The sequence below is a fragment of the Neolamprologus multifasciatus genome, chromosome 20 (assembly GCF_963576455.1).
Source record: "Neolamprologus multifasciatus chromosome 20, fNeoMul1.2, whole genome shotgun sequence".
NCBI lineage: Eukaryota > Metazoa > Chordata > Actinopteri > Cichliformes > Cichlidae > Neolamprologus > Neolamprologus multifasciatus.
In genome coordinates, this window is record NC_140458.1 from 1109279 (window position 1) to 1126596 (window position 17318).

Sequence of the window (17318 nt, forward strand, 5' to 3'; positions counted from 1 at the left end):
AGGGAGAAGGGGAGGGGGAAGAGGGTGATGGCCTGTCAGGGGTTTGGGAGACTGGGGAAGATCGTGGGGGCAGATGAGGCTCCTCCTCAAGGTTTCTGGTGGGCTTTGTCTGTTCTTGGAGTACTGTTTGATCCTCTTTATGAGATAACTCCTCGTTTATCTCAGCCTTGGCACCAAGCACAGATGGATGACGTATGGAATAAAACAAGTTGGAGGTGAACAGTTTCACCCCTGACTTGTTCAAATTAAATCCATTTGCTTTAAACAGATGTGCCCAGCCTGTGCAGGATGGCTCTGCACAGGCTGGGCTCCATGAGGCTCCCTTTAAACAGCTCCGTTTAAACAGTGCTGCCATCTGGGCCTTCCCTGACAACAGCGGCCACAGCCATGACACGCCTCTACTGTGGCCTGCAACAGATTGGCAGATTTTTTTTTCACTTATTTCAAGCAAAATATCTTGTATCAAGTAAAAAATCTGCCAATGGAACAAGTGAAAATTCTCCAGATCCAAGATGCAGTGTCTAAAAACAAGTTCCTATATCTCACTGAATTGTTACTTTGTAGCTGATTGTGTCTTATTTTAAGTGTAATGAGATATTTTGACTAGAAATTAGACAAATATCCTTGGTAAGAGTTTTTGCAGTGTGTAGTTCCTGGAGATCAGCAACATAAAGACATTCAGTTCTGACTTTCTGCTGCTGCTATTTTTGTAGCCGCATTTTGCATTTTGTGTAAAACTTGATGTGTGTGTTGCTGGTGTGCGTCACATTTACAAACCGCTCATTGTTTCGAATAGCATCCAGCAACTCAGAGAAACTCGATTCCTGGAATTTCCAGTAGTGTTTCATGCAAATCAGGCACGAGGAAGCAAAGTTCCCTTAATGTGGCAACACAATCCTGGCACTGTCCACCTGCCGTGTGAAGAACAGCAGCAGGACTAAGAGCTGTACAGTGACGTTAGGATGGTCTCTGTACTGTCCTACAAAGGCTGAAGAGGCCAAAAGTAAAATGAAAGACAGGCAACATTTAAAATTTTAAAACCTAAAGATAGTATTTTCTTCTCTTATTAAACTATCATATTTTGAATATATAACAGCATATATAACAGCACCAGGCAGCACGGTGGCACGGTGGTTAGCACTGTTGCCGCACAGCAAGAAGGTCCTGAGTTCAATTCCACCATCAGGCCGGGGTCTTTCTGTGTGGAGTTTGCATGTTCTCCCCGTGTTTGCGTGGGTTCCCTCCGGGTACTCCGGCTTCCTCCCACCATCCAAAGACATGCAGCTTGTGGGGATAGGTTAATTGGATAATCCAAATTGTCACTAGGTGTGAATGTGCAAATGAATGTGAGTGCGAATGGTTGTCTGTCCCTGTGTGTTGGCCCTGTGACAGACTGGCGACATGTCCAGGGTGGACCCCGCCTCTCGCCCTATGACAGCTGGGATAGGCTCCAGCGCCCCCCGCAACCCTGAAAAGGATAAGCGGATGGATGGATAACAGCATTTTTATTTAACTGTTTATTTCAGCTTGATACTCGATTCCCATCCATTCGTTTCTTAACTACTTTTCTAATTCAGGATAAATGGCAAACTGTAGCTCCTAAACTTTGGAACAACATGTTTGCAATCATCTACATCATCATTTTATTAAATGTTAAAATAAATGTAATCTACCATTAATCATGTTTAAAATGATGAGCCTCTCCCAGCTGTCTCTGGGTCAGCTGATCCAGGCTTATATAACTTTTAATGTAAAGTAGTTTTATTTCCTGCTGCAGCTGAGAAGGAACAGATCCTGCTTTTCAGGGTTTTTATGTGTTTTGCATACAGACACACGTACATCACAGGTGTTACTGAAACAGAATAAATCCAGCAGCTCTGTGTTTGATCCTCCATCAGCTCTTCACTGTAATCCAGATCTCCTAACATGATGCTCTGCTCCGGACTCAGCAGCACACTGTGTGAGTACAACACACTGATAATCCTTTATTTCTACATGAAATCAGCTGCACATGTTCAGTCTAATCCTGTTCTAGCTTTCCACTGTGCTGTACTGTGACATGCTTTTCTTTCTGCTTTATTGGATCAGTTAATCTAACATCCTAAATACATGTTTGCATCACCTCAGCAGGACAGTTAGGCTTCACAGAGTCCTGAGAGGAATTCATGGCTGATCATTTACTAAGAACATGTTTAAGTTTACCACAACGTACATAATTATCTTGTAAATGTTCATCTACGACCAAGAATTACAGCAGCATTTAGCATTGACTGCCGATGCGAGGGCTATAGTCTGTAAATATTACTATTTAACTAGCCCTAGTGCACAGAGTCCATTGCCGGTTTCCTTGCTCGAGTCTTTGTTGGAGTCCTGGGTCCTTGTTTTGTTTATGAGGGATCTGGTGTTGGTGGGGAAAATGGATGGAAGCGAGGGTTAGCGTTGTTGTTTCCAAAGCTTGAAGCGATAGCCAGCTTTGAATCCCTGCTTTTGTTTCCCCTGAGTTACTTGTTGTTCCTGACAATAACAAATGGAGCACATGGTGGTCTCACAATCTCAGGTGATATATTATGGGTCTATTTCAAAGTAAAGTCCGGGTTTAGACTGAGGCCAGTGTTGATCAGTTCTTGATGACAGACTGTTATCAGTGCATTGCAGGAAGACACAACGAGGCATAAAAATCACAAAAACACAAAAAGATGCACATTGGTAAGGAACATTGTGCGCTGTATATGTCGATTCAATTGTTGTGCTTTTCCCTGTCTTATTCTGGGATCTTTACTTTATGATGTAAAGTGTTATTTGGTACTCAAAGGAGCTTGCAAAGAAAAGCGTCTGGACTTCTTTAAGTTGCTTGAAGACGTTTCACCTTCATCCGAGAAGCTTCTTCAGTTCTAAGGTCAAATGGTGGAGAGTCCCAGATTTAAACCTAGTGGGAGTTTCCCCCCACAGAGGGACAAAAGGACCCCTGATGATCCTCTAATCGCCTGAGCCAAGGTGTGAAACTGGGTGTGGGTCCCAATCAGCCAGAGTTTCAGGTGAGCTCATTGTGAAACCTGGCCCCACCTTATCATGTGATTTCCTGAGGTCAGATGGTCCAGGATGTGAGTGGGCGTTAAGGCGTCTGGGGAGGGAACTCAAAACTGGATTATAGATGGCAGAGAGTTGGTGTCGTAAACCACCGCCTCTGTTCAAAGATGGTCGCTCACAGTGGACATAGATGCTTCTTTCACTCCTCTTTCAAACCATCTGTCCTCTCTGTCCAAAATGTGAACATTGGCATCCTCAGAAGAGTGACCTTTGACCTTTAGATGCAGATGGACAGCTGAGTCTTGTCCTGTGGAGGTGGCTCTTCTGTGTTGTGCCATGCGCTTGTGAAGTGGCTGTTTGGTCTCTCCGATGTAGAGGTCTGGGCATTCCTCGCTGCTGTACAGCATGCATCACATTGTTAAGTTTGTTTTCAGTAGTTTTGTCGTTCGGATGAACCAGTTTGTGTCTGAGTGTGTTGCTGGGTCTGAAGTACACCGGGATGTCATGCTTGGAGAAAACTCTCCTGAGTTTTTCTGATACACCGGCTACATAGGGGATGACAATGTTGTTGCGTCTGTCCTTCTTATCCTCCCTCGCTGGTGTCTGATCTTCTTTTCTGTGCCTCTTTGCTGACTTTATAAACAATTAGGATAACGCATATTTTGAGTGCTTCCTTTACATGTGTGTGTTCCTCCTTTTTTGTACTATTCAAATGAAGCTGAAATTAAGTTGAATAAATCCACTGTATTCAACACACAGTCCAACACTGATGTTTCTGTCTGTGTCTTTCAGTGCTGGGAGCAGCGTATTTACTCATGACTTCAGGTAAAGGTTGTAGTGTTTGCTCATAATTCACAGATACTTAATGTTATGGTCCTGGGTCATTCCGACCCAGCGTTTTTAGTTCTCATGTTTTGTTTTGATGCATCCTCAATCATCCAGGTAAGTAAATCTCCAAAAGTTGATTCTGTTCATTGGACGTAGCGTTTTGTGGGAGAAACGTTTCGTCACTCATCCAGGTGACGTCTTCAGTCTCAGCTGACTGCAGGTTTCCTCAATCGTATAAACAGTACATTTGCATAATGACTGAAACCAGCCCACTGAAGGAACAATGGGCTGGGAGGTCAGTTCCTTAATCATAATTATGCAAATTCTCATGACCATTGATCAACAACCACTGATCTTGATCAATGGTCATGAGTCCCATTCACAGAGAGTTGGGGAATGGCTGCAATCACAGCATTGTAAGAGGGTGACAGATGTACCCTTAGGGGTAAGAAACTAAGAAACTAACAAAGAAACTAAACAGGCACAGGAGGCAAACACACAGCATAAAGAGGGTACGACGCGACACTGACACAGAGAAAAACAGGGCTTAAATACACTGGGAAGTAATCTGGGAATGGGCAACAGGAGGGAGACACAGCTGGGAGAAATTAGACTAACGGGCCTGTGACACTGACCTCCCACATCATGAAGACCCTGGAAAGACTCATCCTGGACCAGCTTCGACCCATACTCAGACCACATCAGGATGCGCTTCAGTTTGCTTACCAGCCCCATCAGGCCGACTCTCCTGGGTGCAGAATCATCTGCAGCTCAACGTGGCAAAGACCAAGGAACTGATAGTGGACTTCAGGAAGACCAGGAAACACTTGAATCCACAAGGTCAATCTAGACGTCGTGGAGGACTAGAAATACCTCGGAGTATACATAGACAATAAATTGTACTGGGTTAAAAACACGAAAGAACTTTACAGGAAGGGCAAGATTCAACTCTATTTTTAGAGGTGACTGAGGTCCGTCCACATCTGTAGGACAATGCTCAGGATTTTCCAAGAGTCTGTTGTGGCCAGTGCGATCCTCTACGCTGTTGCATGCTGGGGCAGTAGGTTGAGGGTCGCAGATGCCAACAGACTGACTAAACTGATCAAGGCCAGTAATGTTGTCGGCAATGTTCCCTCTAAGCTGCGCATGTGTGCAATCGCGGCTGCTGGCAGGTCTCTGCGCACAGAAAATCTGCGTTGCGCACAAAAAAAACTCTAACCTGAATTGAAATTAAAATTAAAACTTTAACAATTGTGTTTTGCAGTGTGAGTCAGTGACTGGCTGCTCCTGTATGGGGTCAGAACGATGCCACCTTATCCCATAGTCCAGCCAATGATGCGATTCACATTCGTATATACGCAGCTAATCAACGTCGCTGACAGGCTATGACAGCGTCCTTATGTGCCGACATCGGAGTTTTAGCAAAGCGGCTGATGTGGAGTGAAGTTAATGACAACGTGTACAACCATTGGAGATGTGAGCAGGACAGACAGAACAACTGATGGACAAAGTGTGGACTTTATACCAGTTTTTAAATTGTGTTGATCGTAAAACCAGAGTTATGATAAAATATCTGCAATGTTTGTTTTTCTTCCTGAATACTGTCGCTGTTTATATTTACTGCGGGAGAAACGGTAAAAACTGCGTTTTATAAGGAAAACGCTCGGAAGCCTGTGAGCAAAGATGAAAGCAAAAAACTCCGCCCTTTCCTATTGGTGGAAAAATGTACCATGTCAACCAATCAAAAAATGATATGACAACATGACAGGGGGAAGTTTTAGGAGTGACGGCGTGTTTTGAGATGTGAGAGATTTGCGACGTTTAGCACAAATGTTGTGTAGTTAGTGTGTAGTTAGTGTGTAGTTAGTGTGTAGTGTAGTCAATAGTGTTGTTGTGTCAGAACAATGAGGCGACTGCTGAGTGTTACAGGTGTTACAGCAGTGACACATCTGCTGCTGTCAGGCCTGCAGGTATCAGGCTGTTGTTCTCCTTCATCTCATAGTGACACAAATGATTTTTTGGAGTGGCACAAATAATTTGTGTGGCATCAGATTTGATGCAGAACAGCTGATTGTTCTGTAAATAGTTTGAAATGTTTGTTTAAAAAACGCCATGGCTGCATTTTTAGATAAACAGCTGCAAAAAACTGTTGTGTGCAAAATTATAGAAGAACTATATAATTGTCCAACATTGGTCATTATATTTTGCAGACAGAGTTACAGACTCTCTCCCAGACCACAGACTCATAATACAAGTCAGAGCTTTATAAAAGAAAAGAAAGTTGTGTTTTCAAAATTGGAGTTCAAGTTATTTTTCCTTCCAATAGTGTTAACATGCTACACATGAACAAGGTTTTTTTTAAATTTTCATTGTAAGTGGGCTAAAGCAGTTAATTAAAAGTAGTCGCTCAGTGAGAGACTGAGATTATTCTGTACAACTCCTCCATTTAATACAATGTAAACACTGCAATAGTTTTGCAGACACTCTTTCTTACTCTGTAATGTTGCAGTTAATTTGTTGATATGTATTTATAATCATATCTGTCAACCCTGAGTATTTATTACTTGGTGACTTGTATATATTGTGCTGTTCCTCATATCTTAACATATATTGATAGTCTAGTTTGTTTTTGTTTATGCTGCTGTACTGGAAAATATGTATAAAATTATATTCATGCATTCAGTTTTTATTACAGGGTTTACCAGAGCCCAGCTCGCTTTACCTTCCAATGTGACGGCCATATCCACAAGGAGAGTGATCACCTTTAACGTCGACAGTGTCCTACAGCTGAGCTGTGGTAAGAAGGGTGTAGTTTGTACGTTAAAGCTGGGTGTAAAGTCAGGTCCATAAGAATATGCCCAGTGACTTGTTTTTGCTCCCGTACATCACCACAGTGGATCTTAAATTGGACAGTCAGGATGTGACTGAAGTGCAGACTCTCAGCTTCAAATCATGAAGTTTAATAAAAGAATTATATTCAAACTTTCGCGTCATGTTCGGGTCAAATCTGACCAATTTACAACTTAAAACACTGATAAATATTTGATTGCCTCAAGGCCTTATGACATCCTCCACACTGTGCACTTGAACCTATAAAGTGATGATTATTTGTTTCAATGAGATTTGAATGTTTTATTACATCTGTGATGTTCCCGCTCAAAGGTGACCATCGTAGGGAATGAATCTCATTTTTACACAGTCACCTATTTTGGTTGATTGATGGATAAGACTTTATTCATCCTGAGGGAAATTGGGTTAAGGCTGCACCATCTTACCCTTCAGACCAAACATACATTACACAAACATCTGCAACAGATGAAGATGATAGTTGTTTTGGTTAACAACAAACTGCTTCCAATTTTACAGTTGGTCTAATGTCCATCTTTGGTCACCAGGTCTCTTCTCGTTGTTCTTCTTCAAGATCTTCTCCATATTGCGTTAAAACAAACACAGTCTGAGTACTCACAGCCCTGCCCATCGTCTATCATGTCGGCCAGTTTTGAGGGGTTTTGAACAGCTGTAGCTGCTTCTTGTTCTTCGATAAGCCAAGCCAGCTCCAATCAGCCAGAACTAGCAAAGCAAACATCTCTGCAGGACAATCAGGCTCTCCCAAGCCCAGGAGGGTGGGCTCAAATCCATAATTCTTCTTTATGTTTCAGAGAACAAGTCTTTGAGACTCTCTTAAGGTTAGAGAATATCCAAGACTATACAAAGCAGATGAGAAGCCAAGCAGGAAAGATAAGAGAGAGGGAGAAAGTGTGACCACCCCCATCAAGAGCCAAGAGCAGAAGCATTTAGGATCTGACTGCAACTTCTGAGTCTGTAAAGTGAAGCCAAAGTGTCTTAAACCTGCGTTATTGATATTAACATTTCATGTGTCCTTTTGTCTCATTGTGTGTGTAACAGTCAGTGGAGTGGTGGCTGTGCAGTCAGTTTTGTACAGATGTGCAGATAAAGAAATCTGCTCTCAGCTTCACGATCTGAACTTCATCAAGGAAAGGTGAACACTGTCGGGTAGTTTAACTGCTTTGATTACAATAAAAAGCACCAGCAGTTCAAATGAATGCAGATATTAGAAATCATGAACTGATCACTTCAACAAACCTGGAAATTTGCTTTTTGTCTCCCTGCAGCTGTGACTTGAAGGAAGTGTGTGAAATAAATACAAACATGGTCTGTACCTGTAATCCCAGCGTCTGCACCTACCTGGACATCACCTTCAACTGCGTCCCAGAGCAGGCACGTGCAGGGGGGGGGGGGGGGGGGGGGGCTAGAGGGGCTTGAGCACCCGCCCCTTTCCTGATGGGTGCCCAAAGTGCCCTTTTGTTGAGGCAACTTTTTAAAAAAATATTATTCATTATTTTTTTTAATGTGTGTGTGCAGAGTCCTGTCTGTGCCCCTCAACAATAATATTTAACAGTTTTGCTAAAGAAAAGGATCTGGCTTGCATCAGTCACATGATCACATTTAACCAATGATCGCCCTTGACGGCAGAACGCGCTGGTTACGAGCCGGGAACGAGCTCACAAAGAGCACGCGCATTTTTTGCGGTCCCGAGCTGCAGGAGAAACACAAATTAACTCAGAGACAGAGACTGATGCGACAAAACCAGTGAGTAGGTGTACAGCGTACACTGTAGTGTGTAGCACACAGGAGTATTAGCTTATTACGGACACGTTGGTAAGTTGTCTTGTTGCAACTGACGAACTGAAACAAACGAGCGTGCTGTGTGTGCAACAGCGTGACAAACATTACCTGTCCTTTTATTAACTGCACAAGTAGTGCTGGTCATAGCTGCTGGCTACCTGTGTAAGGCTGTCATGGGTCTGTAGCTCTGTCACCGTTTTAGGGAACATATTTAGTTTTAAAGTAAGTTTCCGGGCTTTTCCTGCCTTTCTGGAGGGATTATATTTCACTAAAAAACGATCTAATATGCATGTCCACATAATTATGCATTATTATAATATTTTAAAAAACACACGCTGTATTTTAAAGAACAAACATTAAGAAGCAGATTATATTAGATTTATATTTTAAATAAGACAAAATTTGGATTTTACAGCAGTAAAATTATTGTATCTCTACAGTTTAAAAATGTAATAAGCTTTGCTCCTGCACAGAGTGGATAGTGAAACAAATGGAATCATCATAAATACATTATTTCATATTTATTACTTCCCCCTCCTCATTGCTTTATTATTGTAGCTCTAGTAATAAATAATAATGTAAGGATTCTGGATCAGCACCATGATGCCCATAGTATATACAGTATTCTGAAGAAGGTCTAAAACGTCACTGTGTGTGCATGTGTGTGTTTTATTTAGATGGATTTAAAAAAAAAATATTACTCATGATATAACATTGTCCAGACATGCCTGGTAAGGACATGAGGAGGAAACAGTAGAGCTGTGTGAGGCTACTAAAGGCTGTGGATCCCTCAGCAGCTGGATTACAAAGAGCACATGTACCAGTTGTACCAGCTATAACATTTTTCTCTCATCATTTTATTATAGATGAAGTGCAAGAGTTGTTAGGTGTGGATAATTAGATTATAGTTTATTGCAATAGCAAGTTGTGCCTTGTTCTCAGATAGACAGCAAGTGGAGAGTGATATATGAGATGATGGGATGGAAGGAAGAAGAGAAGCAAAGAGTGATTCACAGGCAGAGCCTAAATTATTTCTCACAGTTTTTGTTGCCTTATGGTTCCAAGCGCTGTCACCAATCTTTGCATTTTGTTATTATCTCATGACACTTGTTTATTCAGCTACCATCTCTCCTATGGACTTTTAATGTCTACAGTCTCAGATCAGCACAGCCCTGCCCTCCAGCACTATCAGCAGCAGCAGCAGCAGCACTATCGGCAGCAGCAGCAGCACTATCGGCAGCAGCAGCACTATCAGCAGCAGCAGCACTATCGGCAGCAGCAGCACTATCGGCAGCAGCAGCACTATCGGCAGCAGCAGCAGCACTATCGGCAGCAGCAGCACTATCGGCAGCAGTAGCACTATCAGCAGCAGCAGCACTATCGGCAGCAGCAGCAGCAGCACTATCGGCAGCAGCAGCACTATCGGCAGCAGCAGCACTATCGGCAGCAGCAGCACTATCGGCAGCAGCAGCACTATCGGCAGCAGCAGCAGCAGCACTATCGGCAGCAGCAGCACTATCGGCAGCAGCAGCACTATCGGCAGCAGCAGCAGCAGCACTATCGGCAGCAGCAGCACTATCGGCAGCAGCAGCAGCAGCACTATCGGCAGCAGCAGCACTATCGGCAGCAGCAGCAGCAGCACTATCGGCAGCAGCAGCACCATCGGCAGCAGCAGCACTATCGGCAGCAGCAGCACTATCGGCAGCAGCAGCAGCAGCACTATCGGCAGCAGCAGCACTATCGGCAGCAGCAGCAGCACTATCGGCAGCAGCAGCACTATCGGCAGCAGCAGCAGCAGCACTATCGGCAGCAGCAGCAGCACTATCGGCAGCAGCAGCACCATCGGCAGCAGCAGCAGCACTATCGGCAGCAGCAGCACTATCGGCAGCAGCAGCACTATCGGCAGCAGCAGCAGCAGCACTATCGGCAGCAGCAGCACTATCGGCAGCAGCAGCAGCACTATCGGCAGCAGCAGCACTATCGGCAGCAGCAGCACTATCGGCAGCAGCAGCAGCACTATCGGCAGCAGCAGCACCATCGGCAGCAGCAGCAGCACTATCGGCAGCAGCAGCACTATCGGCAGCAGCAGCAGCAGCAGCACTATCGGCAGCAGCAGCAGCACTATCGGCAGCAGCAGCACCATCGGCAGCAGCAGCAGCACTATCGGCAGCAGCAGCAGCAGCACTATCGGCAGCAGCAGCAGCACTATCGGCAGCAGCAGCACTATCAGCAGCAGCACTATCGGCAGCAGCAGCACCATCGGCAGCAGCAGCACCATCGGCAGCAGCAGCACTATCGGCAGCAGCAGCACCATCGGCAGCAGCAGCACCATCGGCAGCAGCAGCACTATCGGCAGCAGCAGCACTATCGGCGGCAGCAGCAGCAGCACTATCGGCAGCAGCAGCACCATCGGCAGCAGCAGCAGCACTATCGGCAGCAGCAGCAGCACTATCGGCAGCAGCAGCAGCACTATCGGCAGCAGCAGCACCATCGGCAGCAGCAGCAGCACTATCGGCAGCAGCAGCACCATCGGCAGCAGCAGCACCATCGGCAGCAGCAGCACCATCGGCAGCAGCAGCAGCACTATCGGCAGCAGCAGCACCATCGGCAGCAGCAGCACCATCGGCAGCAGCAGCAGCAGCACTATTGGCAGCAGCAGCAGCAGCGGCAGCACTATCGGCAGCAGCAGCAGCAGCGGCAGCACTATCAGCAGCAGCAGCAGCACTATCGGCAGCAGCACCATCGGCAGCAGCAGCACCATCAGCAGCAGCAGCAGCAGCACTATCGGCAGCAGCAGCAGCAGCGGCAGCACTATCAGCAGCAGCAGCAGCACTATCAGCAGCAGCAGCAGCAACCCCTCAACAGCAACATTGTACCCATCAAGTAAAACATCGGCTACGTTTGCTTTGCCTTGTCGCCCATATTAGATTCTTGATGAATGTGTGTTGTTGTTATTCAGCCTGGTTCAATGTGCCCCTTTTTAACTTTGAGCACCCGCCCCTTTAAACCTCTCTGCACGGCCCTGTTGCAGAGAGTCTGTTACATCTGTGATTATAAACTAATAATCAGTCACATCTGTACATGAATCATTACAGTTTCTAACGTGATGTGTTTCTTTGTCAGTCCACAGTGTAATATGTGAAGGATCTCAGGCGAACCTTCAGTGTGGTCAGATTTATTTTTCTCATTTATTGTAACTTTAGTGGATTCATTTGATAGAACTACAAACATGGTTACAGTTCATGAACTCTTCCTCAGGTGAAGGACTGGTTATAGTCGTCTCCTGGGCTAATTATGGTCGCCGTGACAACACCACGTGCTCTGATGGACGTCCTGTCGAACAGCTCCAAAATGTTAACTGTTCGAGTCCCAATAGTACAGAATATGTAACTAAAAGGTACAGATGCTGACTCTCTTTCCATCTTCTCTCAGTTGACACGGCGTATTTCAGTCCTCTGCTGACTCACCTTTGACCTGCATTCACAGGTGTAACTGGCAGAACAACTGTACTGTTAGAGCATCAGACACAGTGTTTGGAGACCCCTGTGGTGGCACCTACAAGTACCTGGAGGTGTTTTATGGCTGTCAGGGTAAGAACTTTAAACTTCATGACTCTGTGAATTCAATTATATGTACAGATAATTATTAATCATTATTAAAGAATTCATATTTCTGTTATAAAGAAGTCACTGAAATTATCAGACATGAAAACGTTTTCAGTTCTTTTGCAGATCCTGAGTGAACGGATTGAAATCACAGTTTTCAGAAAGTTCTTGAGAATAAATCAGAATCAATTCTGTATTAATCAGATTTAATTACTCATAAATTACACTTGAACTGCTGCTTGTGTCGCACTAAATAATCACTGCTGCTGTAGTCAGTCAGTTAAAGAACCAGCAGCTAAAATAAGAGGATTGGATGCTTCTCTTTGACGTGGACTCAGATGCTGATTCATTAGGAGCAAAGATAAAGCACGTCTATAAAACATTTTCCATTCTCAACTTCATGTGTTTGTGTATTGTATGTACGGTCAGCAAGGTCAGTCTCTCAATTGCCCCTCGGGGATAAATAAAGTTTTCTGAATCTGAATGTTGGATTCTTACGCATTGTTTTTATGTTGAACAACATGTTAACATATAATTTCATGGACCTTTGCTCTACTAACTTTACAATCATGCTGCAGCTCCTTCCTGCCCTCCTGGTTGGACTTGGTTTGGAGGTCGCTGTTTCATCTTTAACAGCAGCATGAAGACCTGGACTGATGCTGAGGTACATTAGAAATAACAGCAGCTGTCGCTGCATCACTGATGATATAAAGAGTTTCTGTCTTTGACTGATTTTAAATGCATTCTCACACTTTTCATCTTCTGTGCACCTCATCTTCCTCCTCAGAGTTCCTGTCAGACACTCGGTGGACATCTGGCCTCATTCCACAGCACAGCTGAGTACACCTTCATCAGAGAGCTCACTCGCACAGCAGCAGGGTCGTATCTGACAGCTTGGGTTGGAGGCAACGACATAAAGACTGTAAGTGTTTCATAGATAAAGAGGATGAGCTGCAGCTGTTTCTGATTTTTCATATTTTTCTCTTCATATTCATCAGTTTGATTCAAAGGTCAACATGTGACAGACGGATTAATCAGGACTTTGTTCCTGGAGACAGATGTTGCTGTTGACTTGACTTTTCTTTTCATTTTTTACCTCCACAAACAAAATGAACCTTCATTGTGTTCGAGTGGTGTAAGAGGTCTCATGTCTGCACTCTCAGCATAGATGCATCAAAGTACATCAGAACAAACTGAACTTTATTCTTCCAGGAAACTGTGTGGATGTGGAGTGATGGTTCCCAGTTTAACTTCACAAACTGGGGCAGTGGACAACCAGACAACTATGGAGGAAGAGAAGACTGTATGGAGATAATCTATGGAGGTACAAACTGAAAGTGGGACTGTTGATGAAATGTGTTTGGTTTTTATATTGACTAAAGTCATGTAATCTTAGGTCTTTATAAGAACTGTGTTTGTTCTTTTTACATTAGAGAAGAAGAAGAAAACGTTTACAGCACAGACCTCTGATTTTATTTCTTCATTTTGATTCTTTACAGGACGAGATTATGTCAACGACCAATGGTGTGACTTACAGAGCCGCTTTGTTTGTGTCAGAGGTCCATAACTGCTCCTTCGTGTCCTCACACATCTGACATGATGATGTCACAGCCTCACTGCTGATGTCACTTCCAGCAGGATGTCAAGCCTCGATGACATCACTGCTCGAAGATTTATTGATAAATATGATTTCATATCACAATAAACAGGAAAATAAATTCAATAAAATGTAAAGGAACTGAAATGTTGACCTGAAAGTGAGTCATTCATGCTTCATCATCTGATCATCTTAATAAAGCTGAAAACGAGCTGCTTTCTGTCTCCCTGCAGCTGTGATGGAAAAACCTGTGTGACATAAATACACCATCAGTACTTCTGATCCTGGGATCTCATCAGCTGATGCTGATAACGCAGTTATTTTTAAATCTGAAGAAAAGAATCAGCTTAATCATATTTGTGTAAAATTATATATTTATCTCTTTTTGCAACTTTACCATACCGTACCAGCTTTACTTATAAAGCACTTTAACACAAAACCAGAGATCACAAAGTGCTGTACATATACAAATAGCATAAACAAACAACAACAACAAATTAAAAGATTAAATAAAATAATAAAACATGTTAAAAAGCCATATTGAGTCAGCCCCTTACAAGAGCAAATAAATGTGTCTTAAGAAGAGTTTTAAACTCAGAAAGAGAAGAGGCCTGTCTTACATGCAGGCTCACGTCTACATCTACTGACTGAAACCAGCCCACTGAAGGAACAATGGGCTGGGGGGTCAGTTCCTTCATCTTAATTATGCAAATTCTCATGACCATTGATCAACAACCACTGATCAATAACCATGAGTCCCATTCACAGAGAGTTGGGGAATGGCTGCAATCACAGCATGTAAGATGGTGACAGATGTACCCTTAGGCCCCTCCTCCATTCAGAGATGGTCTTTCCCTTTTCACGTAAATGGCCTCCTTGACTCCGCCCTCAAACCAGCGTTCCTCCCTGTCCAGGATGTTACATCCTCATCATCGCCAGTAATGTGATTATTTTGTTCCAGTTAAAAGACGCGCTGCAGCAGTTTGCACAACCTGCAGACGTCTAATGGATGCATCACTAACCCCACAGTAAAGTGTGTTACAGTAATCCAGCCTAGATGTAACAAAGGCAGGGATTACAGTCTCAAAAAGCTGCTTTGATAAGATGGGCTTTGTTTTGGCTTTCACAAATGAAAGAAGCTTGATCCAGTTTTCTAAACTGGAGTTGTGAGAAATGTGACTGTCAGAATTTCTGCTGAGTGATTTTTAGCAGGTCGCTGATTCTTTCAGTTCCTCTGGCAGGTCGTTCAGGCAAAAACACGGTCACCTGTAGCTAAAAGGACCCACATGAGGACCTGAGGGGGCAAACTGGCTCATATGGGGAAACACTGCTGCTGTTCAGGATGCAGACAGACTCAGACAGGAGTTTAAAGGGATAAGTGAAAGCTGGAGGTGAGAGAGCGACTCTTCGTGCTGCTGCAGTGGCTCATACAGAAGATAAATGTGAATGACCTCAGAACAGCAGATTTTTATGTTGTGTGAAAGTTAAATATTAATCAGACTGAACCTAAACTTCTGCCAACAGGTTTACGTTTGTGTTTTTTGGATTGAGCAGAAAAAACTCTATTTTATTCTATTGTAATCTTTTATCATAGCCACCTTATTTTATGCAGATATTAAAAAAAATCATGTGACCAATTCTTTGTGTATTTTAGTGTAAACAGTAACATTGTATATGATATAAATTACTTTGGATCTAAGATTTTTAAGATGATTCTATATTTGACATTTTTACTCTTTAACATGTTTTTGATTCATTTTTTCCTTCTGACTCTTTTGCTGCTGTAACAGGTGAATTTTCCCAGTGTGAGATTAAATAATGTTATTGTATCTTAATCAGTCTGAATAATGTGATGAAAAGTGTAGTATTTAATATCAGAATAAGGAAATATACATTTATGGATGACACAAACAGATTAATGCTGCTGTGATGACCGTTAGCTGTAAACAATAATCAGAGCTCTACAAACAGCTGATAACTAGAAACGTGGAGCTTCTAGTAATCGTCTCCATGTAGATCAGAGATGTCAAAGTCATCTTACATGGTGGGCCACATACAGCCTGCTGATCGACCAGTGAAAGTCGTCTTTGTGTCTCCACATTTAATCCTGAGACATCTTAATATAAGAAAAAGACCTTCTGTATGTTCATACTGAGAGACGTGTGGAGATGTTTCATGCAAAGCAGAATATTTTCCAGTCAAATATGTTCTCAGCTGTACTCCTGCCCGTCTGTTACATTCATATCATGGACCTGTTTGTTTTATAGTAACATCCAGTAATCATTAAATAGCCGTCATAAATACCTGCTGTACCACCCCATTTAAAACCACTGTAAACACTGGTGTGTTGAACACCCACAGTTGTGGGCGATCGTGGCTCAAGAGTTTGGAGTTTGTCTTGTAATCGGAAGGTTGCCGGTTCGAGCCCCGGCTTGGACAGTCTCGGTCGTTGTGTCCTTGGGCAAGACACTTCACCTGTTGCCTACTGGTGGTGGTCAGAGGGCCCGGTGGCGCCAGTGTCCGGCAGCCTCGCCTCTGTCAGTGCGCCCCAGGGCGGCTGTGGCTACATGTAGCTGCCATCACCAGTGTGTGAATGTGTGCGTGAAGGATAACTGGATGTAGTGTAAAGCGCTATATACAGTGTTGGAAGGTTACTTTTAAAATGTATTCCATTACAGAATACAGAATACATGCCCCAAAATGTATTCTGTAACGTATTCCGTTACGTTACTCAATGAGAGTAACGTATTCTGAATACTTTGGATTACTTAATATATTATCATGCTGTTTACAACTACATGAATGTACTATTGCTGTGATTTATTACTGTTACTGAAGGTTTGCGGCTCCGAACCGTAGTAAAGGGACCTCTGGCTAATACGGTTAGTTCGTGTCGGGCTCGTAGCCGAAAACTAGCTTTACTTTGTTGTCTGGGTCAACTTTGCTAGCGAGAGACAGAGAGAGGCGTTGAAAGGCTGCTCCAACAGAACTTATTGTTTCGGAGGAAAACACGAACACGGTGTACAGTCGAGTCTTAATAGCTTACTTACAACTGGGCTCGTCAGGCTCTCTTCTTGGCTGCAGTGGTTATTATTATATTTACATGCTTCCAGCTCCCGTTTTTGCTCGATGACAGCTCGTACTTTTCCTTTTTCTGCCTCCCTCGCTCACAGACACATAACGGGTATGGCAGTCCATTCTCCCTGCAGCACGGACTACACTGCCCATGATGCTACATTCTTTAGCGCTTGACAGACCACGTGACTTTCGCGCATTGCATGCCGGTAACTCGTGGCAAAACAATCCAAGTACCGCATCAAATGCAAGCATTTGCAGCACCGCAAAACGTTCATTCTCCGGTTCCAATACCTTCTTGCTTTTTCTTTGCCCCCCAAAAAAGTTATGTACAAAACGAAGGAGAACAATGCCGGTCCGTACAAAGACAGACTTGATGAAAAGGCAAAGAAAAGATACGAGGAAAAAAATCAAAGGAGTGAAAGGGTTAGACCCTTACAAGCACACAGAGTGGACAAAATACGTTTGCGTGCTGCCCAACTTTCACCACGCTCATATTTATAATTATATGGTTCTTGGAGTGAGTGCATACACTCATG

General features: G+C 43.6%; 3 protein-coding genes across 4 annotated transcripts in view; all 3 read left to right on the plus strand.

Moving 5' to 3' along the window:
• The window catches only part of LOC146493985 (galactose-specific lectin nattectin-like), a 47190-nt gene extending 33339 nt beyond the window's left edge, over positions 1-13851 (plus strand). Inside the window, exons 1-6 of one of the 2 annotated variants that reach the window (XM_085146661.1) lie at positions 11679-11899; positions 11989-12092; positions 12686-12771; positions 12895-13029; positions 13320-13431; positions 13607-13851. In XM_085146661.1, the coding sequence (XP_085002787.1) occupies positions 11745-11899; positions 11989-12092; positions 12686-12771; positions 12895-13029; positions 13320-13431; positions 13607-13674 (660 nt within the window). In that variant the 5' untranslated portion in view covers positions 11679-11744 and the 3' untranslated portion in view covers positions 13675-13851. Of the gene's footprint in view, positions 1-11678; positions 11900-11988; positions 12093-12685; positions 12772-12894; positions 13030-13319; positions 13432-13606 lie in introns of those variants that run through there. The other variant, XM_085146660.1, reaches the window with a different exon arrangement.
• The window catches only part of LOC146493984 (uncharacterized), a 139015-nt gene that overhangs the window by 63501 nt on the left and 58196 nt on the right, over positions 1-17318 (plus strand). The window lies entirely within an intron of this gene.
• Positions 1701-11553, plus strand: LOC146493986 (uncharacterized). Its single transcript, XM_085144973.1, has 7 exons — positions 1701-1960; positions 3820-3852; positions 6551-6652; positions 7762-7855; positions 7989-8094; positions 9657-11091; positions 11534-11553. Exons 1-7 carry the CDS (start codon positions 1927-1929, stop codon positions 11551-11553), a joined length of 1824 nt encoding a protein of 607 aa, XP_085001099.1. The 5' UTR covers positions 1701-1926.

What these genes read in the sequence shown, in the direction of transcription:
- LOC146493986 (XM_085144973.1), top strand. Translation starts at nt 1,927, where the DNA reads ATGATGCTCTGCTCCGGACTCAGCAGCACACTGT. An exon ending in TCAACTGCGTCCCAGAGCAG is followed by an intron (nt 8,095 to 9,656) that starts GCACGTGCAGGG and finishes TAATGTCTACAG; the next exon opens with TCTCAGATCAGCACAGCCCT. An exon ending in CAGCAGCAGCAGCACTATCG is followed by an intron (nt 11,092 to 11,533) that starts GCAGCAGCAGCA and finishes GCCCTGTTGCAG; the next exon opens with AGAGTCTGTTACATCTGTGA.